Genomic DNA, 22,970 nt, shown 5'->3' with positions numbered 1-22,970 from the left:
CATGTTTTGCACACCCGTGTGTCCCTCACTCTTTTTTGGTGCAGATGGCTCCATATCCATCTTTCTGTCTCCCTGTGTTTTCATTGACTATGTGGTGCCCTGGCTGGAGGACGTTTTGTTTGTAGCTAATCATTGCTGGAGTGAATATCCTGTATTCGTGTCTTGGTGTGATTTTGTCTGAAGGATAAACTCTTAGAAGTTGAATTGTTGGATCCAAAGGTACATGCTTTTTTGGCTAGATATTGCAAATTAACAAAACTTTTTTGAGCTCATATTATTAGGGTGCTTGTTTGCCACACTTTCTCTAACACTGTATTAGGATTTAGTTTTCGTTTACCTGATACATGAAAACTATAATTTTATTTTCTATTCTCATGAGTGACAGGGAACAGCTTCATTTTTCAAAAGTATCACAACCTTCACCTGGTTTTCTAGGGGGTGAGTCTCTTTCTATTGACCTCTTAAGGTTTCAGAGATGAATAGTTTCCTTAGGAAGTTTCCCCCAATTCTGAGGTCAAAAAAAGAATCCATGTTTTCTTCTACTGCTTCTCTGTTTTCCATTTTTACTTCTAAATCTTTGATCCACTCAAAATGTATTTTAAAATAAACCTTTATTTTAACCCCCAAATGAATTCTACTACCTTTTGTACTAAGAGGTATACATGTCTCCCACTGACTTAAAATGCTACTTTCTCATCAACTAAATTTCTGTAGAAATGTAGGTCTTCGTCTCATGTTTTAATTACTGTAGTCTTTATGATACAAAGATGTAAGAGCTATTCCCCTATTACTACTGTTTTTTGGAGATTTCCTTCATATGCTTGACTGCTTATTTTCTCTGACCTTTGGTGACACTTCTAAGTTTGATAGTAATATTTTCGAGACAGCATTTAACATGGATTAATGGAGGCCAAACTAACACTTAGCTAATGTTGATTCCTCCCGTCCAAGGATGGGCACATCTAATTTGCAGCATAACTGTGTTGTCATTGCTGCCACTGTAAGTGGACTTTTTTCTGATGAATGTTTGAGATTAGGAAAGCTCTTTCATTTTCTACGTGGTTTTGAACACAGTTACCTTGTTGAATTCTTTTGCCCAATGGTTCTCAGCCTTGAGCCTGTGTCAGAATCACCTAGAGGATTTCTTAAAATTAAGACTCTACTCCCAGGGTTTCTGATTCAGTAGGTCTGGGAAGGGACCCAAAAATTTACATTTCTAATAAACTCCCAGTTGAGTTCTGTTTTGGCACGCATGGTTTCCTTCTTTTTGTTTCCAGAATCATTGGCGTATCATTGACATGCAACATTGTGTAAGTTTAAGATGTACAATGTGTTGATGATAGCTATTATGATTGCAGATCTGGAAATAAGGATAATTTCCCTACTCTTCAGTTTCTAAGCCTTTTATTTCCTTTTTCTTGACTAATTGTATCAGCAAATACTTTCAGAACCCTAATAGTAGTGATACATCCTTTTTATTTGACTTTAATGGAAATGCATCTAGTCTTTTATCATTAAGCATGATTCTGAGTTTTGTTCAGAGCTGTTTCAGATTTTTTTTTCATGTAAAGAGTTTCTCTCAAGAATAGATGTTAAATTTTATTTATTTATTTTGGTAGTTATTAAAAAGGAATACCAAATTTGTAGGGTTCCAAATGCTGAGTGACACATCCATAGAGACCCACGCATCTCTGAAATAAAAGGGTTTATTGAGCCTTTATAGATGCAGCCACGTAAGGACTTAGACTTGGGCCAGTTTCTGCTTTACCAGCAGCAAGGCCAGTTAACAGAAATAACTTGTCTGCCAGACTCAAGAAATGGGACATTTATAAGGGGTCTCAAGGAAGGGAAGCTCTTTCAGTTCACATCAGCTACAGATAAGGAAGGTGAGTGAACGCCAAGCGGGTAAGTCCGGGGCTAGGTGACCAGTCCACAGAGAAGTTCATGGATTGGTTGATGATGGTCGACACTGTTCGCGCACACGAGGGATGCAGTGTCTCTGGGAACCTTCTAGGTGATTGTTGAAATGACGTCATCCAGGAACATGGAGCTTCTGGTTGGCTACAGCCCATGGCTCTTGACCGATGACCTTCCCTTCTCTTTCTCCCCTATTCTCTGGCCCTATGTCACTTAATTTTAGGTCATCTCAGAACTTTTCCTTTTCATGAGTCACCTCTGTGTTTTCCTGTCATCCTTCCATGTGTTCATTTGTCGGGCCAGGGTTAGCAATTGTGCAGCAGTGTGTATACATGAGTGGCTCTGTGGTGGGTTTGGTCAAATTTTATGTAAGTCATGCTTTAAAGTAGTGCTGGCCTTACAAAAATAATATAGGACCTTCCCCTTTTGTAGGCCCTAGAAAATGCAACTGAAAGGCCTTCCTTAAAGTGTGAGTAAAATTTATCTGGTACTTTTTGGCTTGGTGGGCAAGGACGGGGTTGACTCGTGATAACCACTTCCGTTTCTTTTATCATTGGGGTTGTTTTGAATCTGCCGGGATTAGTTCTGATGATTTTTACATTTTCTTGGTAAATTTCCCATTTTAAGTCTTCAAATTAATTTACGTAGAATTGACAAAACATTTGAAATCTTCGGTAGTTTTTTTTCCCTCATTTTGTGTGTTTCTACGAATTGTTCTTAAATTAAATTTGCTTTATACTTTCCTCCTGCTTGTTTTGCTTTCTCAAAATCTTCAAGTTGGTTAAGTTACTAAATAAAAGAGAACAAAAGTAAGTGAGTGAAGAGCTGTTACTGTTCTGAGCTCTGCTCTGCTCAGCGGTGCTGCCTGGATTCTGCCAGGGGCGTGTTCATGCTTAGCTTCTAGATCGGCCACGGCTTTTATTATCTCCACTTGGACCCAAGAGTTGGGAAATACCGGTTTGCTGAAGTATTTCCTACAAATTCTGTTGCTCATTTTTGGTCTTACTGAGCGGTGACTAGGGAGATCCACTGGACACGGTTTTTGAATTCAGTCTGTGTCCTTCCATGTGGCCAGTTAGAGTCTCCCAGTGAATTTTTGGTGTGTTTTCCCCTATTCCCCAGACTGTGTTCTGTACATCTGGCTGTTGCGGTGCATGCCCAGGGCTCTCCGATATTCAGTGGCGATTATGACTGGTTAAATGCCCTTCTTTGTCCCACTTAATGCCTTTGGCCTTGATTTTAATCTTGCTTGAGGTTAACAGTATCATCTCTGCTGTGTGTGTTGTCGTTTAGATTTGCCTGGCATGTTTAAGTTCAATTTTTGAGTTTCTTTCCTTATAAACTTTATTTGGAAATAATTTTGGATTGACATAGAAGTTGCAGAAATAGTACGGAGTTCCTGTGTACCTGTTACCCTACTTCCCCTAATGAAAACCTCTGACTTAGCCATAGCAGGATCGTCACCACAACCGGGCAGTCGGCGTTGGCACAATACTACAAGCCAACAAGAGTAGAACGGATTTGACCATCACCAGTTTTTCCACAGTACCTGGGTTTAGGCAAACTTGAGGCTTGTTGCAAGCATATCAATAGATCCTGGTTCCTTTGTTTATTACTTTTTAAGGGGCAGCATAGTCTTTGGGCCAAACCCTGAGGAGGGAGAGGGGCGGCAGGAAGTGCCCCTGCCTCAGAGCAAAGCCCGCAGCCAGCTGTGTGTGGGGCATGATTGGGCCTTCGACTCAGCGTTGGCCAAGGTTGGCAGGGCTGTGTGGATACCGCCCCTGTCCCAAAGGTGTCTCCTCCGGCTGCCCACCCGCCCCCTGTTCTTCTGCAGGGACGGCACATGTGTCTCTCCTCATTTAAGTCTTTGAGGGGGTGGGGGCAAAGAGGAACATAGGGACCTCCCCCACCCCACCCCCAAGCCTGGGCATCTTACTTTGGAGGAAACTGGACTCTGCCTGGGAGCTACAGGGGTCCACTCTGACCTTCCTCCCCCTGGTCTGGCCCAGGTGTCACCACCCAGGTAGCCAATCTCACAGCTACTTGGCTGGGGCTGGGGCTTCCATGTGTCGGCTTGTCCAGGACATGGTGCCCAGCTGTTTGGCCAAACACCCCAGTCTAGATGTTTCTGTGAGAGATCTTTTAGCTGGGATTACCATTTAAATCAGTAGCTTTGAATAAAGCAGACTGCCTGCAAAGGTGGTGGGTCTCATCCATTCAGCTGAAGCTGAGAAAAGCCTGAGATCCCCTGAGAAGAAAGGAATTTGGCCCCAGCCTTGAGCTGCAGCTCTCCTGAGGCTCAGCCTGCCCTAAAGATTCCAAGCTTGCCAGCCCCAGTGATCACAAGAGCCAGTTCCTTAACAAACCTGTCCCCCACCCCTCTCTCCATTCTGTTGGTTTGCCTTCTCTGGAAAACTCTCATAACTGGGGCTCGGGCGGGGGGGTGGGGGGTGCAGTGACAGCTGTGGCTTCATTTTCTGAAAGGTGCGATTCCTTTTCTGGCTCTGCAGGGTGGTGTCTTCTGGGCCGCAGACAGAAGGATGGGAGGGAGACCCTCTGCTCTGCCGTCTCTTGAATGGAAGGGCAGGCGTGTTTTAAGACTAGTCTTGGGGACGGTAGGGAGTATTCCGGTTCCTGGCGCTGGAGGGAAGGGCACCTACTGTTCATCCTCAGAAGACGAGGCCTTAACTCTGGCTGTTCAGGGTGTGACTCCCTGACACATACACGGTCCTGGACGCAAAGCCGTGGGCCTCCTGCACGGCATGTGGTTTCCAAACTGGCTAAGTTTTAGGAAAAACACTAAGTCCATCAAAGTAATAATTGGGCCCCTGGCATAGCACATAACAAAAATACTCAAGCCCAGTCTGTGGATGACGGGGTGAGGCCAAGAGGTGACCAGAAGCCCACGTATTCTCACGGGTGGCATGCACTGCTTCGAGCTGTGGCACAAATACTTAGGCAGACATGGTTAATAAAAACCACTGTGATTTAATAAATAGCGAGGTGTCTCTGTGCGGCTCCTCATGGGCTGTCCCAGAGCCCAGGGGGGGACAGCAAAGGAGGGACAGGTGCAGGCTTGGGCCCGAGCCGCTGCGTTTTCCCGAGAGCATGTGAGTGACCTAACGCTACTGTCCTTAAAACATCCCTCTGAGAGGGGCTAGGGAAGGGCCACAGTCACATAAAAACGTACATTGTTTGGGGACGTCTTGTGGCTGGGGCCACTACACGGCTTCGTGGTGGAGCTGGGTTTTCGTGGCTCTGGAACAGAATTTTTCACATAGTTTGAGAAGCTCCGATAAAATGAACACAGATGAGGCCAATCCAGTTAAAAGCAACAAATCTGTGAACAGGTGATGAGAAAGGGGTCAGACACAGATTTAGTCCCCTGGCCCCCAGCCCCACATCGCCCAGGGGTCTGCCAGGCAGCTGGCAGGGAGCTCTGCTGGGGAGGTCCTGCCCCAGGCCTCATCCTGAGCTGCGGAGAGGCAGAGGCGGGGGCCGGGACCCGGGATCCAGAATGCAGCAGAACCGGCTCCACAAGGACCTGCTGGTCCCTCCAGCGGCTCAGAGCCCACGTGGAGTCTACGCACACCTATGCACACCTGGCATTTGTCAGATCGGCTAAGCTGCCTTCATTCCCATTGCATGGAAACGCCTGCTACATTTTTTTTTATTCTCTTGTTCGCACCTGCAGTGCAGCCACAGGTGACCCACATGGAGACTGCTTGTTAGATTCTGGGGAAGAGCTGACCTTCCATCTTGCCCAGGGGTTTTTAGCCCCCTTGTCTCCACACCTCAGACCTGAAGCACCATCCTTGGGGATGGGTGGGCCACAGCGCAGCCCGCTGCTTGGGGGCTGCCTCACCGGACCCCAGTGGGAAGTCTGGGCCTGAAGGGAGGAGAGGGGTCGTGCCCCCTGCAAGTTGCTCACGCTAGCTGCTCTCAGGTGGTCTCCCCCCTGCCCCCCCCCACCCTCCGTCTCCCTTGCTCTGTCATTGCAGCCTCCTGCCAAGGAGGCCAAGCCGGTGGAGCAGCTGTCAAAGAATTTGGCTGTGCAGGAAGCCTGGGTGAGGGTGGAGGGAGCTCCACAGCAGGGCGTGCACACTCAGGCCCCCAAGAGCCCCGTCTTTAATCCCTGCCTTCAGGGAGGTGGGTGTCCATGCCACACTGGCCCGTGAAACCCAGCCCACTGCCACTGGGGGCTAATGTGCTCCGAGATTGGGGCGCCGGCCTCTCAGGCTCTGAGCCCAGACTCCTCCCTGAGGAGCGCCCAGTCCTCACCGTATGCCCTGTCTGTTCCCTGAGCCCCCAGTCCCCCAGGGCCCAAGCCCCCTTCGGCCCTGGTGGAGGTGCCTCATCCTGTGGTTCTCTGTGTCCTCCACGCCCCATTCACTGCCTCCCACTGTGTGGATGCCCCAGCACCAGTCCCTTGAGCACAGGACGGGCCCACGCAGGGCCTCTGCACCCAGAAAGCTCTGCAGCTTCAGGGCACGGGTGGGCAGGTGGCATGTGATGGCCCTGGTCTCCGCGGACCCCTCCCTGGGTCTCCTCCTCACCGAGGGCTCCCAGGTTCTCTGTCTGGAAGACCTTCTGCAGGGGCGGGATGTAAATCACAGCCAGCTGCCCCAGAATGGACCCGAGCACCGAGTAGAGGAACATGGGGTTCCGCAGAAAGCCTATCTCCAGTATCAGCTTGGTCTGCAGAGGGAAGGGCACATGTTGGTGGGCACACAACTGGCTGCAGATGCCTGCGTGGAAGCGGTGCCCCTGGGGCTCGGGCAGCAATCTCTTCCTGACCACACGGCTCTGCAGGGAAGGAGGATGGGCATCCAGGGCAGCTGGGCCTCACCTGAGAGCGGCAGGTCAGGGCGTTGAAGAGGTCGAAGAGCACGAAGCAGGTGAAGGTCATGGTTGTGGTGCGTGGGGTGCTCGCCTTGTCTTCGGGGATCTGGAACAGAAGCGTGCAAGATGAGGGTCCAGTGCATGGGCTTCCCTGGGACAAACCTGTCCTTAACCGAGAGCACGAGGACCTGGCAGGATTCTGCAGAGCAGGCCTGTAATCACTGCTCCTGTGTCCACACCTCCCTCAGGCTTTCGTCAACTGGGGTGCCCCAGAGGTGGGTCCCCACGCCTGGGAGGGGCCGCAGCCTGGGTATCTCTGGCAGTGACACTGTCTCCTGGACTGGCACTGTTACAGTCACACCCACTTCCTAGCAGGCAGGCAGAAGGGTACCCACTTGAGGGAGAGCTAGGCTGAAGGGGCACCCCCTCCCTGGCTCTGTACCTCCCAGGGTCAGGTATGTGCTGGCTGACTTCACAGTGGTGGGGCTGGAGCCCAAGGTAAGGACATGCAGGGAGAAGGTTCTGGGCCAACAGCTGTCACTTCCCACAGCCTGAGAGGCAGGGATGAGCCCTCTGGCCCAGGCAGTCTTTACCATCCCCACCTGCGCTTTCCTGGGGGACCGGCGTTCCTCAGTAGACCCCACGGCCGTGTTAAACTGAGCCTGACTCGGCAGCTCCTGGGCTGCATTTCTTACAGGCTCTGGGACCCCATGCTGGGGACCACTGAGTCAGCACAGGATGGGGTGTCTCTCCTTCCAGGAGGCTGAGCACTTGGGGGGGGACCACCACCTTCCTGGGAAGGTGAGAATTGGGGTAACAGCAAAGCCTTCCCTCTTGGGGCTGACTAGGGGCTCCAGGAAAACAACCGGTGGATGTCCCTGTCACATGCCTCCTCCTGCAAGTGGGCCATCTGGGGCTTAAACATGGACAGGTCACCTGCCTCATCTTCCATCTAGATCACTAATGTCCTGGCAAAGGGGCCCCCCGACCCTGCAGGCCATGGTAAGCTGACCCACAGTAAGACCTGCAAACTTCACCTCCAGGGAAAGATGAGAGTATTTTTTAGTAGATTTCAAAATGTTCCCTAGCGACATCTAGAAAAAAAGTCTGTATTCTTTCCTCTGTCTGCGGCCTCAGTCCTTCCTCCCCATCTGGCCTCTGCCAGCCCTCCCCTGCGTCCCACTGCACACATACGGGTCTCCCCAGTGGAACCTGAGGCCCTGGGGCCAGGACTGCCCACTGTGCTTTGCACATTCCCCCAGCCCCACATCTCCCACAACACAGGCATCTCAAGATGAGCCGGCAAGGCCTCCCTCACCTCCTTCCAGAAAATAAAGAGAGTGCCGCTGATGATGACCACGGCCGACAGGAGGATTTTCAGGATGAGGGCTCTGCTCAGGATTGTGTCCTTGACTTTCCTTGGTGGCTGCCGGAGGGTGTCTTTATCAACCGGCTCTACCCCCAAGCTGCTCAGAAGGAGAGACAGGATGCTTTGAAATCAAACACCAAGGAAGGTGGTTTCCCGAACGTTGTGTGGCAGTTACTAAGTACGGATGTGGAAGGGGAGATGCACTTGTCAGCATCAAAGGCCAGCTGGGAAGGGGCTTTGGCCAAGCACCTCCAGGTTGTCCCAGGTGAGCCCAGAGGTTCTGCAGACCTAACTGCCCAGGTGTCCCAGGGGTGCCCCCAGAGCCTGGACCCGAGGACCTGCTATCAACCGACTCCAAGACAGCAGGATGGTGCTAGACCCATGGTTGCCAGTGTGGGGGCACTGAGTGGTGGGTGGGTTGGGAGAGGCCCTGCTCCTGGGGAGACTGTTAGAGAGGTGACCCCCTACTGGGCGTGGGGGCACAGAACAGGATGCTTGCCCTCAACAGCTGTCACTGTTAGTTAAATTAGTAGCAGGAGTCAGTTAGCCACTTTGGAAGGGCACGTACTGTGTGCTCGGTGAGGTACCCTGCTTCTTCAGGCAGGTCCCTCTTGCTCCTGCACCATTCAGCCGGCCGGACACTCCCTTCTCACTCACCCACTCATTCATTCACCCAGCAGACAACTTACTGAGTCCCTAGCATGTGCCAAGCACTGTTGTTAGAGGAGGGGTCCTGCAGGGAATAAAACAAAAGCCTTGCCTTCGTGAAGCTGATATTCTCAAGGGGAAACTGATTGTAATCAGATAAACAAGAAAATATATGTATATTTTCCCCTCTAGGGAAAAATAAAGCCAGGCAAGGGACTGAGAATGAGAAGGCTGATGGTAATCAGGGAAGACTTCTTGGAGGCAGTGACCTGAATGACAAGAGGGACTGGGCCATGCAGGTAGCCGAGGCAGAGCATTCCAGGCAGTGGGGCAGAAAGTCCTGTCGTGCCCTGCCTGCCCTGCCTGGCCAGGTGCTTCCTGCCGGTGCAGCACATTCCATTCCCTCCTCACCCCCCGGCCCCACTGTGCTATAATCGTTTTCTGGGACTCCTTGGGGACAGTGACTGTGTTTGCCCACTGCTATAGCCACATGCCCTGCATGGCACACCTGGCGGAAGTGGCACTGTGGGTGTTGGCAGCTGGCCCCGGGCCTCACCTCTGTGCGGGCGGCCCGTCCATGATGATGTTGACCCACAGGATCTGCATGGCGTTAAGGGGACTGGGCAGATTGCACACAGTGGACAGCGTGATGAGGCTCAGGGCCGAGATGCTCCTGCGGGGCACACACAGGGCACATGGATGGCTGCTTGCTGACACACAGCACCCAAGGCCCTGCAGACGCTGGCCGCGCAACTTACGTGCTCAGCTGAAATCGGACGAAATTTTTGATGTTGTGAAAAATCCCCTTGCCTTCCTCCACTGCATTCCTGCAGGAGAGAAAGTGTTTACTCACGAAGGGCCGGGCAGGAGGGTTCCGCCGGCTCCATCAGCTGCTGAAGGAAGTGATGCTGTCACCCGGACGGGACACCTTGCTTGGTCCCTGGTTCTCTTTGCTGGCTTTCCTGGGGACACACCCATAGAGGACGACAATGTCCTAACGGGTGCCATTAGCCACTGGGGACTGGTCCTCAGGCCATTATTGCCCTTCTGTCCAGACTGAAAATTACTCCCCCAGCAGGGCTGGGAGACCCCAGCCCTCTCCCAGCACAGGCGACATGCCTAATGCACGTCGGTGATGCATCCGTGACCAGAGCTTTGCACAGAAGGACCAGTTAAACCTGGGACACAGCAGGAAGGGAAGAATCAGAGGGTTAAAAAATCATCTACTAGGCTTTTGAAGGCTCTTTGCAAAAGTCCTTTAGAAAAACTTGATCTTGAGTCATTAAGTGCAGGAAATTGTCTAACCCTTTCTTTTCTGAACTACAAAATTTAGCAAGAGAACGAAAACTGGGGTTATTTAATTGGGTCTTATGACTGCATTTTTTTTTAATTAAGGGAGAAATGGGTTAAGGATTCCTACGGTGAATCCATTTATAAAGCAAAGACTCTTTTGTGAAGTTGGTAATCACACCAAACTTCAATATTTGCCATCTCAGAATTGAGGCATCACATCCGTGCTAATGATTTAGGCATTTCTGTCTAATCTCTTTCAATGCATGAAATGTACGTATTAGCATAAACACAATGCTAGACTCAAACTGGATGTACTCATTTTTAGCTTTTTTCATGTAGCATTACAGCATGACCATTTCTGTGTCATTAAAATGTTCTTCAAAATATGATATTTAATGGCTTGTAGTATTTCTGGCTCTTGAACGTAGGGTAGTCTAGGAGTTTCACATAAACAGGGTGGCAGCTCACACTGGCATGTGCCTCTTTTTGCACACCTGATCCAGGCCTAAAAGCCATGCTGGGCTGTAAATTAGGATTCTGCTGCACATGTCCATAATATCCCCCTGGGTGCTGGGTGCCACAACCCCAGGGTGGCCCCAGGACCCCGCTTTAGTGGTGTGTGGGGCTGGGGACACCTGCCATGGTGATGAGCCTTAAGCATGCTTCCCAGGGAAAGGATGCAGCCCTCTCGGGGGACTCTTCACCCTCTCCTGGAAGGAGCCCCTTGTATCTCCGGCACATCAGGCCCCGGGAGAAGCTGGTTACCCCAGGCATGTTTGCTACTAAAAAAAACACCAGAGGAGCAACTCACATAATGGCTGAGAAGTCATCATCCACTAGGATCATGTTGGCAGCCTCTTTGCTAACATCGGTCCCCGTCTGCCCCATGGCAATCCCGATGTCTGCCGACTTCAGGGCGACCGCGTCATTCACTCCATCCCCCGTCATGGCTACGATTGCCCCCGACTCCTGCAAAGCCTTTGGAAAGTGGAGGCAAGTGAAGCCTGCAGCCTGGAGACCTAGATCCTTCTGTCCAAACGCCCTGCCTCTTACACTGGCTGGCCGACAGCAGAGGCCCCTCTCTGGAGTCAGCTGGCTTGAGTCTGAATCCTAGCTCTACCTGCACTAGCTCTGGGACCTGGGCAAGTCTTGAACCTCTCAACCTCAGTTGCTCCATCTGCAGAGTGGGGGCAACATTTCCTCCTCCTCAGGGCTGTTGTGAGTATAAACCAAGACAAGGATGGTCCCCAGCACGTAGGGAAGGCTCGTGCATGGTGTCCATCATCACTTACAAATGGCGGTTAGTAGCTTGTCCCCCGAAACCATACAGTGCCCCAAAGTGTGTTTTCTTTTGAGAAATTACTTGCATAGAGATTTATTCTGTAGAACTAAAACACTCCAAAAAATAATGTAAAAGAAAAAAACACAACAGAATTAAAGGGCAGATTTTCAAAGTATACACATGTTTGCAGGACTCTCATTCTATACTGGTGGGTTTATTTTTGATGCAGAGTCAGAAAATCACATTAGCTCTTTCATGGACACCTGCTGGGTGCCAGGCACTGTGCCAAGAGCCTCACAGGCCTCGTTTCTTTAGTCCCCCCAGCCAACCTTGTGGATTAGTTGATGTCATTCATACTAGCCCTATTTTACAGATGAGGAAACTAAAGCCTGGAATTAAATAATAGGATCAAAGAGCACTTGACTAGTGAGGTTAGCCTCTCTTTATTTTTCCTTTCACCCCCAATTCCCACTCCCTATTTTCAGTGTACTTGGCAAAGGACCCCCAGGTGCCCCTTCCCCAGAGGCTGGGAAAGCCCATCCCTGGTGCAGCTGCCCTGCACCCAGAAAGCCACAGTTTGAAGACAGCCAAGGCTCCCATGAACAAGGGCCTGGGACCACCGCACGGAGTGGGCCTGTTACCCCGCCCTGCACCTGGACCATGGGGCATGCGGTGTACCTTAATGATTTTGAGTTTGTGCTTTGGACTGGTCCTGAAGAAGACAGACACCTGCATCCAGAGACACGAAGAGCAGAGTCAGTGGACACGGAGCTGGAAACTCACCCCCTCAGCCCTTCCCCATGAGCCCTTGTGGGGACCCCACCTTCCCAACATGGTCGGCCAGCTCTCCCTGCTCCATGCTGTCCACCTCTTCCCCAGACATGGCCTTCAGCTTCCCGTTGCACAAGCCGATGTTCCTTCCTGTGTGGGAGGGAGACTCCATTCCGAGGGTGTGCTTCGAGGCGCAAGCCTCAGATCCCTGTCCCTACCCCTCATTCTGTCTTCTTAGTATCAGTCCCTGCCTTGGCCACAGAGAATTACAAGCCTGAAACCACGATGACTGCCTTTTATTGAGTACCTGCTATGTTACATGCTCTTGATTCCATCCATGGAATTGAGTTGCACAGAGGCCTTATTATCCCCACTTTAAAGATGAGAAAACTGAGGGGGAAGTGACTTCCCCAAGGTCATGGGAGCTGGGCAGTGGTACACTGGAGCCTGACAGGGTGTCGTCTGATTCTAGAGTCTGTCATCTTTTCACAGGCCCAGGCTGCTCAAGCCAGAGGGGGAAGAAAACCAAGGGGTGACAGCCTTCATGACAGTAGTGAGTGGTAGGAGGGTTGCCAGCCCTCCGCTGATGAAGAGCCTGAAGGTCAGAGTGGTTCAGTGATTTGCCAAGGACATGCAGCTAGTGGCAGAAGCCAGACTAGAACTGTAAGAACGGTATATGGGGGTGCTGCCTGTGAAGATGATGTGAGGTGGTGGAGGAAACCCCCGGCGCACAGTGGGGTCTCAGTGCACGTGGGTTCTCTCCCCCTTTTGGAGAACCTGCTAACATGCTACAAACACCTTGGAAGGTGAAGTGCTGGTGCCCAAATGTCAGAGTCTTCTCTAAGCACTCAGAAGGTAGGTGTGAGCACTCTTGACCAAGTCTGTCGGAGGTTCACCAGGGGTGGGGACACCTCCACAAAGGATGGGAGACCCTTCCCTGCCCACTCCCCTAGTCACCTATGGCCACGGCGGTCTCCAGAGCATCTCCCGTTATCATTTTGACAGACACGCCCGATTCAGACAGGACCTGCACCGCTTCCTTCACGCCAGCCCTCGGAGGATCGATGATCCCAACCAGACCCAGAAACGTCAGACAGCCCAGCTCTGAGCCAGAGGCCAGGGCCAGCACTGAGGAGAGAGCCAAGCACGGGAGGTTAAAGGGGCCGAGGGGACCGCTGTCCGTCCTGGCAGCCCTGGCCCAGGTCCCAAGCCCTCTCTGCCTGCGAGGGGCTTGGGCAGCCGGTTCCCAGCCCGCAGAGCCGAGGCAGAGCTCCTCCCCGTCGTCAGGCCCGTGAGGGCAGCAGCTCCAGGTGGCCTGTCCACCAGGGAGCCACACTAGGGACCATGTGCCCCGCGGAGGGTAAGGCCCTCGTCCAGGGCGGCATGAAGGCCCAAGCCTGCCACACAAGAGAGGCTGGGGGATGGCATGGGTGGGCCGTTTGTGACAGTCCTTGCCTCCCGTTGGCTCTGCCCTCATGGTGCCGCCCTTCACAGCAACAGGTAAGGACACATTTCCGGGGCAACCCCAGTGGGGGCAGGGGCAGGGTGGGGGTAAGCTGGGGAGGGGTGCCTCTGCTGGCTTCCCTGGCCTTGACTCTCAGTGGCATGGAGGCTCCTGGGCATGAGTGCTGAGAGCGGGTGGACTGGCCTTACCTTGTCACCTGCCCGATTCAGAGGGTCGGCGGAGGGGAGGCCCCAGCCGCACCCCTGCTCAGTCCCACACTGCCTCTAGCAGGGCGCCGTCCTCCTGGTCCCACAGCCGCCCTCCCACCCCGGGGGGCTCGGCTGTGTCTCGGCCAGCGGCCGTGTCCGCACCCCGTGCACCCCTAAGCACGAGGTATAATTCCTGCTCCCGGAAGGGGAAAACCGAGGCAACTGAGACCAGTATGGGAAGCCCACCCCTTCTCATTGTCCCAGGGGAACACAAGTGTTCCGGGGGGCTTGAAACACGCTCTCTGAAAACGGACAGGTTGACAAATGACGCTCTGGGAAGCTTGGGTTGTAATGTTCAGCTCGGCAGGGAAAGCATCGGCCCTGGTGCAGAAAGTTGGAAATGGCCCAGGAACGAAATGTCTGCCTTGATCTAGAAGGGCGCTGGGTTTTCCTGACAGCAAGGTGAGCGGGAAGACCAAGCCAGAAAATCGACGATCCTGGCGTGTGTCGTTCTCCTGCCTAGGGAGCCCGGGGCCGGGGGTGGGGCGGGGCGGGTTCCTCCTCCTCCTCACGCACACGAACCACATCTGGACTCACGGGTGTCATCCAGGGGCTGGGATGGGGCTCCCTGTCTTCCATCTGACCGTACAGTCCCGTGCTTGCTTTACTTCCATTACCACCACCTGCCTGCCATTCTGATTGGTCACCTTATTCATAAGGGCCCTGCATTAACACGCTTGAAAAGTCAGGGTCACACACGAATTTCAGGCTCAGGGCCGGGACGCCAGCACTGACCCCGCAGGCCGAGCGACCCCATCTTCTTCTCCTCCTGCTGGCAGAGGGACCTCTGCTGGGGCGTCAGTGGCAGGGGGATGCCACCGTTGTTGTACATGGTGCAGTAACGGATCACTTCCTCAAAGGCCCCCTTCATGAAGTAAATGTCTTCCCGTTCCTTGGAAGGGACAAAAGGGAAAACCCCACTGTCATGGCTGCCCCGGCTCGTGGGGACCGTCGCCTCATCCACACCCACATCGGGGTTCTTTACTCTGGATGTTCACAGTATAGGGCAGGTCAGATAAGCCACAGGACATCCACACAGTGGACCCCCATGGAGCCCAGAAAGGAAGGAGGCCGATCCTGACCCGAACGCCCCCCGCTCCCCATCCTCGTGCGAACAGCATCGCTCAGAGCCTCTGGGGCAGTGAGTGCCTTCAGGTGCACGATTGCCAGATGTCTAGTTCAGTTAGATCGGGGCCTCCCGAGGCTGGGTACCATCTCTATTTCGTCTGCCTCTGCACTTGGCTGCTAAGAATGCACCCAAAGGAGCAGCTGACTGTTTCCTGTGTCTGTTAAGCTCTGCCTCCCCTAGACTGTAAGCCCCACATAGCAGGTGCCATGTCAGCTGTATCCCCAGCATCCACATGGCACCTACCAGCTCACAGTGGGCAGGGAATGAGCTTGTATGAACTGACATGGAAAGATGTGTAAGACATCATTTTAAGAGAAAAATGCCAATTACAAACACTATATAAAGCATGACCTTGTTATGAAACTACCACCCCATGTCTTGCTGTGCACATTTAAAACTTGGAATACTCTGGCCCAGACTGCTAAGGTTACCTTGGGTAGGTGGGTGTCAGAAGGGAAAAGAGATGGAGCTATAAGGAGCTTCCATTTTTTTACATCACATTTCCATAATAATATATTATCATTGCCTTTGGGTAGTAAAAAAATGAGTCGAAGGTATTAGAACATTAAAAAAAATCTATAACCCTTTTTAAGCATAAAAAATTCATACACCCATCCACTTGCAACAAAGTCCTGGAATGAGCTGGCCATGCCACCCCCTCCCAGAATGAGAGACCACAGATGCGCCTTTGCATGGGCATCTGCAAAGGAGGAGTGGGGAAGAAGCAAAGGGTTGCAGGAAAAGGTGGAAGGCAATAAAAGACTTTTTTTTTTTAAAAAAAGGTCTTCATTGTAGAAAATCTGAAAAGCTACAGAAAATTTTAAAAGAAAGAAAGAAAGAGACAGAGAGAGGGAAGGAAGGGAGTCAGCTGTGATCCCCACCCAGGGAAAGCCGCTGATATTTGGTTATCTATTCCTCCAGTTACTTACAAGGTGCACACACGTGTGTGTCCATGTGTGTATGTGTGAGCTCACTGCTCACACCGTTTGTGGTGGATGCTGGGATGAGCCTCCTAGACCCCCTTCGGGACTCCCAAGGTAGCATCGGGGGGTCCATGGCACCCGCAGGGACACGGAGTTGCTCCAGTAGTAATTACTCACTAACTACATCCCAGGCCAGGGAGTCTCACGCTCGGGCGCACACCAGTAAAACCCCCAGCACACAGAGTCCTGGCTCCCACCTCTGGAGTTTCTGATTCAGGAGTTCTAGGGTGGAGCTGGGGAATCTGCATTTCTATCAATCCCCCAGTATTGCTGATTGATGCCTGCTGGCCCAGGGACCTCAACTTTTGAGAAGCGCTGTTTCAGATAAAGTTCTAAGAAGAGAGCCGCAGATAGCCAAAGGTTTGATCGCTATCCGCTGTATTTTCACGTTTTTGGAACCTCACAGAAGGAGCTAAACGCTAAGCTGAGCCTGCATCTTGCTTTCGGTTGGCAGGAGGCGCGGGAAGGGGCAGAGAAGCACACGCACCTCGCTCTTGGGGCTGCATTTTACCGCCATCCACTTCTGCTCCGAACTGAATGGAATCTCTTTTCTTCTCACGTATGAATCTTTAATATTGCTTAAGCCCATCTAGGATAACAGAACAAGATACTTTCAGTGAGTCATCCTAAACCAATCTCAATGCAAAGCTCAGCCCATTTAAATTATTGAATACTCAAACCCTCTCTGGCAGACAGGAAGCCAAGCATTTAGCTCACAGAGGAAGGCCCCATGCTTTCCAAACTCCCACTGGGAAAAAAATGGCCCTTCTGTTGTTCCAGGGGCAGAACCAGATGGTCTTTGCAACAGCTTCTTGCTGAAACCTGTTTAGTAACAATCGCCTGCGGGGTTTCTGCCAGGAGGAATGTTTCAGACCTGAAGATGCAGCAATTTCCCAGAAAGGAGCCCCTGGCTTAGTGGACGGCCTGTTGGTACAGCTGGGATCCTTGCCAGGCCCGACATTCACTGACAGGTTTCAGGCCAGGTACTTGCCATCTCCGAGCCTCAGTTTCCCCAACTATAAACCAGTCCTAACCTGTGTGTCCCACTGTCCTGCAAGGGGTGAAAATAGGTTCTTAGAGGGTGGGAAAAAGAAACCTCCTTTTCTGCGTAAAGCACAGATACGAATACAACACATATATACACAGCGTATCTGTGACATTAAATCTCATAGGGAGAGTAATGAAGACAAAAGGCTCCTTAGGAGGGTGTTATGGGTTGCGTTGCACCCCTCTGAAAGATGTGTTGAAGTCCTAACCCTTCCGACCCCACTGGTACCCGTGAATATGACCTTATTTGGAAATAGGTTCTTTGGAGATATAAGGAAGTTGAGATGAGGTCATTGGCATGGGTCCTAATCCCATGTGACTGGTGTCCTTGGAGGCTGAGGTCAGAGCGGCGTGTCCCCAAACCAGGGAAGGCCTGGTGTGCCAGCCAGAGCAGAGGGGATGGCCGGGCTCACACCTTGCCTTTGGACTTGTGGCCTCCAGAACTGTGAGCGAATGTATTTCTGGTTTTCTAACCACCGAGGTTATGGAACTGCATGGCGGTGCACTAAGAAACCAGGGAGGAAGCAGTGATGGAGAAAAGGTAGGAAGCTTGGGCCCGAGCCCTCGGGTGCTGGACGGGAGGTAGTAAGCGCAGGGCTCAGCTCCGTGTAGGCACATGGAAGCACTTAATATATGTCAATCATTACCTATTTTATTCTAAAAGGAATAGTCTGAAATCCCAAACCAGGCCCCCTCAACAGTTTAGGCCAACGAAAGAATTAATTCATGATATGTAAAGGGAAGGGGGGTTCTGGAAAGCCTGTTCCGGACAGGCTGCATGCTGCCAGCAGTGGAAGCAGGGTGGGGGACCTTGCACGGGTTTGCTCCTGCAGTGACGTGAGGCTGGCTCTGCTCTGTTTTAAAGGGACATTGCTTCCGTTTGGTCTTGCTGACATTCTCCAGAGACTTTGTCTCCATGTGGAGAAGAATACAAAACCTTGCGCACCTGCCCGTGGGCTGACCAAAGAGGCCCCCTCTCCCCATTTGCGGCCTGCCCAGAACTGTCCTCTGGAGCCTCACAGGCCAAGGGCAGAAGGCAGACACGGGGGCCTGGAGAGGGACAGGTAGACAGAAGGAGGCGGGACAGTGGGACACCTGAAGCCAGCCGTCTGTGTGAGCTTGGAGACTGAAGTGAACTTGAAGAGGAAATCCCAGTTGGCTGTGAGAGGATGGGCAGGTGGAGGCTCATGGCCGGGAGGCGGCCTGCGGAGCTGGGCATGGCTGGGAGTGGGCAGAGGGTGGCCGCAGACAGGCAGTGCAATTTTGCCTTGATGGGGAGTCTGAGCAGACCCCTCCTGTTATCTGTCCCTGTGCACAAAGTGGAGCCGGCCATCCACCCATCCCTCCCACACTCGTGGGCCTTGCTCTGGTCCTGGCACCACCAGAGGGGGCAATTCTTGGGCACAGAGCTCACAGTCTAATGGTTGAGCCAGAATCAAGGGGAAGCTCAAAAAGGAGGCAGACCCTGGGCAGGGCCTCGGTGAGAGCAGGCCTGGGTGGGGGCCCCTAGGTGGGTCTTGTTCCTCTGTCTCCCTGATACCTCCACGGGGTCTGAGCCATGGGGGGGCAGAGGGGATTCTTAGGGGGTCCCAGGCAGGGGTGAGACCTGCAGAATGTCCTGGAGCCACACAGCCCCTCAGAGCCCCACTGCTTCCTCCAGCCGGCAGACGGCCTGAGGAGGTCTGGGCCACTTTCTCCCACCGTCACTGACCTCCTCGCCCCCCAGCCACTCAGACGGGGGCTGCAGTCTGCTACCAGCCGGGCTCCGAGTGGAGGCCGCCCGCTGGCCCGGCGGCCATGCCTACCTTCATTGCCAGGGCGACCAGGGCGCCTTCCGTGGGCTGTCCCAGCACGGCGTTCTTCCTGATAATGGTGTTGTTGGCCACGCAGCCTGCCTGGAAGGAGGGTTCCCAAATGTCTGGTTAAAAGCCCACGGGGGCCTGGGCTCGCTCAGGCAATGCGCAAGGCAGACACCGAAGGCTTGGCCCGTTTTGGGGGCTGGGGTCGGGGACAAGATTTCCTCTTGCAGTACATCAGAATCCCTGCTCCTCAGAACAAACACAGCAAATATTTGATGGCTAACACCGTCGGAAGGTGGCTTGGGACGGCAGGTGGGCTGGTGGACACAGGTGTGGGGTGACGGGTGACCGCCCACAATTACGGGTGACAGAGTGTCCTGGAGTTAGATGTTGTGATGGCTGCACTTTGTGACTGTCGAAAATGCACTGAAGTGTATACTTTAAAAGGGGGACTTCCATGGCACATAACATACCTCAGTTTAAAACAATGATTAGAAGAACAGAAACAAACACAGGAAGAGTATGGGGGTGAATCCCAGCTGGCGCCCTCACTGGCTGGATGGCCTCAGGCACTCCTGACCCCTCTCTGAGCCCACTCCTTAATCTGCACAGCCAAGGTCCTAGGACTGGCGTGCAGGGGTGCCCTGATAACCCGGGGCCACCATGGAGCTGGGACCTTCACAGGCTCAGTAAACATGGAAGACGAGGGTTCAGACCTGCTGGGGCCTCCACCAGGTGAGGAGGATGGGGAGCCTGTGACAGGATGAGCAGCGTTACTCCATCAGCAACCGCGATAGGGCGGCATTTACCGTGCGCTGGTTTTCCGACATTCATTGAGCACCTTCTCTGTGCAGGCGACTCCAAGCCCTCCAGCAGGCAGGAGGAGCATGGGGCGCTCTAGCTCTTCTCTCACCTCCACGTTTCCATCTGTTTCTGGGCCACTGGGACAGGCTGATCCCTGGGGGGTGGCCCAGCTGCCCCTGAGAGCCAGTTGATCCAACGGTTGTTGCTCTTCCCAGAGAGAAGCCCCATCAGCTCCATTTTAAACGCACATTTCCATGGCGGCCCGTTGGACACTTACCTCCACTAATTTCCCCACTGAGATGTTGGAAAACTCCTTAATGACTTCCTTCGAGGGTAAAAGACAGACGGCCCCTTTGCCGTTGTATCCAACACCGCTGACCTGCAGGGCAAATCCACACAAAGCTGTCCCTATGTGTCAAAAATATACTCTCCCGGCTGACCCATAATCTCTTGTCTGGGGATCCGTCCCAAGGACACAATCCTACCCAAGAACAAGTCTTTGAGCACGAAGACGTTCCATGCACGATGATGTATTAATCAGAGCACCTCGCTGAGTGCTTCAGTAAGTTGCAGTAGGCTTACTTAGCTGGTAAGCAGCCAGGAAAGATTATGTTAGGAGAATGAAGTAATAGCCTGGCAGGGTGCTTATGTTCCAGAACAGAGGTGAGCAAGCATCTTACAGAGCCAGACAGCAAATGTTTTAGCCTTTGCAGCCCATGAAATCTGTAAGCGTGATGCCTCAACTCTGAGGCTGTGGCGGGACAGGAACCGTCAATGCCCTGTAAGCAAAGGCGAGTGGCTGACGAAACATTATTTAGAAAAATTGCGGCTGGCCCTTGAGCTGTCATTGCTGACTCCTTGGTCTGGAAAGTTTTGTGAAAAAAATAGCACGATGTAAACTCCCACATTCAGGGACCTTACAACTGTGCCAGACGCACAGGAGAGCAGCTGAAAAACACAGATGGACCGATCATGGTTAGTTATGGGAATCTACGGATAACTGTTTTCTAGCTTCTAAATTTTGTGATGTGTTACTATTAAAAGGTACAGTTAAAAAAATAAAAGTGGCTACTTTGCATCATTCATGCTCTTCACTGCTATTTGTAGCAAGGAAGCCATTTAATACCCATATCTGTCTCTTCTGTATTGCTTTCCGGAAGACTCCGTGTGCTTTCTCTAGGATGGACAGCGTCTGGCAGGGCACACCTTTGCCTTGAACCTTGTGAATGCACACGGACCCACCTCGGCATGGAATCCATCAGATGTTACAAGGTGGGTGACAGTCATTTCATTAGCAGTCAGAGTCCCCGTCTTATCAGAACAGATGACATTGCAGCAACCTGGCCCAAGGAAACACCAGAGTTTATCAGAAAGAGAAATTGGCACCACCAACTCTCAGGCTTTTGATGTACCCCGGCTGAGTCATGCGGGTGCCCGAACATCCCATCCCATCCAGTTTATGAGAATCCAACCGGCCAGAGTCCCTCACCTAGAGTCTCCACGATCGGTAACTTCTTCACAATGACCCGCTTCTTGGCCATCCGCAGCACTCCCAGGACCAGCGTAACCATGACGACAATGGGCAGACCCTCTGGAATGGCAGCCACCGCCAGGCTGGAGCAAAGGGCCAGATGGGTCACCTTTAACACCCACTGAACGGCGAGAGGGATCCCAGCTGGGCTCAGCAGCGTTTTTACCTAGTGAAGCTTGCCTCTGGTGCTCCCAGTGTCCCCAGTTCTAGTCTCCACTCCCAACCTCACAAGGTGTCTGTCTCCTTCAGCAGACACTGCTCTGAGCTCTTTCCCTGCAGATTCCTATTCTTGGGAAGGGACCTACCAGACACCCACACTTTAGTGTGAATTAGTCTGTCAGTTGTTTTGTCTCTTTAAGTACATTATGTATTGAAATTGCTTTCATTTATTAGAGAGAGAAGCCTTTGGGCCCTGTGAACAGAATTTCCAGAATCAGGCAATAAGTAGGAAGTAAAATTTTTTGTTTCAGAGGGACCTCCCTGGGGTCCCTTGAAAAAGCACGGCTGATTGGTGCAGAGGAGAACATGTGACTCAGGCTGAACCAATGGGCTTCTCTCTGGGGAATCTGAATTGGCACTGGGACCGTCTTCCTGCAGGCATATATCAGCGTGTGATAGGATGCAGAGAAAGGACTCTTTCTGTCTCAATTCCGGATCCAGAACATCAGGGGTAACTGGCTCCCTGTGCCACACTCCTGAGCAGGCCTGGATGAAACGAAGGGCTGGTTTAGGGCTTCCCATTGACCTTGGGCCAATGGGGGAAGCTTAAGAGTTGGGTGCAGACTGGAGTGGTGGACATGGTGCTTTTGTGCAGAGCTGTGCCGTGAGACAATGCCACACCCCACACCGAGGCTCCCCCTTCACACCAGGACGTCCACCAGGGCGGTGCAGGCACTTGGCAAATATTTTCTGAATGAACAAATAGGAATGAGTGGATAAACAGCAAGGGTCTGGACTGCACTGGCCTATCACGTAGCGGGCGCTCGACACGGGGTGGTTTGTAATCAGAAAGCCTGGCTGAGGATGACTGGTCAACCCAAGTCACACATGCTATCACATTTCATGCGATCTAAGACACTGCGACTGTGAAAGGCACCATTCACTGCGTGCCGTTAAGGGAGACCACCAACAGACCCACGTCATGAGGCTTTATTACCGCATCACGTTTAAGAAACAGTCTACTCTCAGAGAAGTGAAAATGTAAAAAATAATGTGCATCTTAGAATCAAAGAAATACGGTACATGGAAGGTGGCCTTTCCCCCTAAGACAATGGAGCATTCAGGACAAGTCATATAAACCAAGATTACTGAATTTGGTCAAGGGATTGTGCCTGGTTTCTATGGAGACAGCAAGCTGGCTTTCCCGGTTTTATGGCGCCAAGTGACAAGACTACCTAAGCAAACATTTGCAGAGGGTTAGGCTGGGGACTTTCTCCTGTATGGACTCGGAAGGGCGTTTTTACACTCTCTGGATTCTTTCATCATAATGCAAAAATTAATCCACAAACTGATATAGATTAGAATGGAGCAGGAAAAGCAGGTACACCTTTGGTTATCTTGAATGTCACTCAAGGCAGAGGGCATCAGGATAGAGTTTTTAAAAGGACAATTCTCATTTTATTTATTTCAGAGAATCTCTTTCTCACCCGTTAGCCTACCATTTCTACCTTCTGATCCAGTGGTTTCCAGCGGCTTTAATTCTGCTTAAAAACGGAAAACCCTCATCCTTTAAAAGTCACGAGTGAAATGAACAGGTAAAGTTTCTCTCAATTGCAGGCGCTGCCAGGGTCCCGTGGGGCGACCAAGGAGAAAGGGCAGGCCGAGATAAGGGATCAGGAATGA

General features: G+C 52.1%; 1 protein-coding gene across 2 annotated transcripts in view; it reads right to left on the bottom strand.

The window, feature by feature from the left end:
- Positions 1–1,690: 1,690 nt before the first annotated feature.
- ATP2C2 (ATPase secretory pathway Ca2+ transporting 2) overlaps positions 1,691–22,970 on the bottom strand; it is a 66,247-nt gene continuing 44,967 nt past the window's right edge. For both annotated transcript variants that reach the window (XM_036993735.2, XM_036993736.2), the window contains 16 exons: positions 21,087–21,211; positions 20,840–20,937; positions 19,875–19,976; positions 18,800–18,889; positions 16,435–16,536; positions 14,571–14,727; positions 13,080–13,250; positions 12,175–12,272; positions 12,030–12,080; positions 10,881–11,047; positions 9,535–9,603; positions 9,333–9,449; positions 8,078–8,225; positions 6,767–6,865; positions 6,474–6,615; positions 1,691–5,257 (listed from right to left, as the gene is read on the bottom strand). In XM_036993735.2, the coding sequence (XP_036849630.2) occupies positions 5,139–5,257; positions 6,474–6,615; positions 6,767–6,865; positions 8,078–8,225; positions 9,333–9,449; positions 9,535–9,603; positions 10,881–11,047; positions 12,030–12,080; positions 12,175–12,272; positions 13,080–13,250; positions 14,571–14,727; positions 16,435–16,536; positions 18,800–18,889; positions 19,875–19,976; positions 20,840–20,937; positions 21,087–21,211 (1,855 nt within the window). In that variant the 3' untranslated portion in view covers positions 1,691–5,138. The remainder of the gene's footprint in view (positions 5,258–6,473; positions 6,616–6,766; positions 6,866–8,077; positions 8,226–9,332; positions 9,450–9,534; positions 9,604–10,880; positions 11,048–12,029; positions 12,081–12,174; positions 12,273–13,079; positions 13,251–14,570; positions 14,728–16,434; positions 16,537–18,799; positions 18,890–19,874; positions 19,977–20,839; positions 20,938–21,086; positions 21,212–22,970) is intronic.

The sequence above is a fragment of the Manis javanica genome, chromosome 17, assembly GCF_040802235.1.
Source record: "Manis javanica isolate MJ-LG chromosome 17, MJ_LKY, whole genome shotgun sequence".
Lineage (NCBI taxonomy): Eukaryota > Metazoa > Chordata > Mammalia > Pholidota > Manidae > Manis > Manis javanica.
The sequence above is the reverse complement of the archived record's forward strand: the minus strand, read 5'-3'. Positions and strand labels throughout refer to the sequence as shown.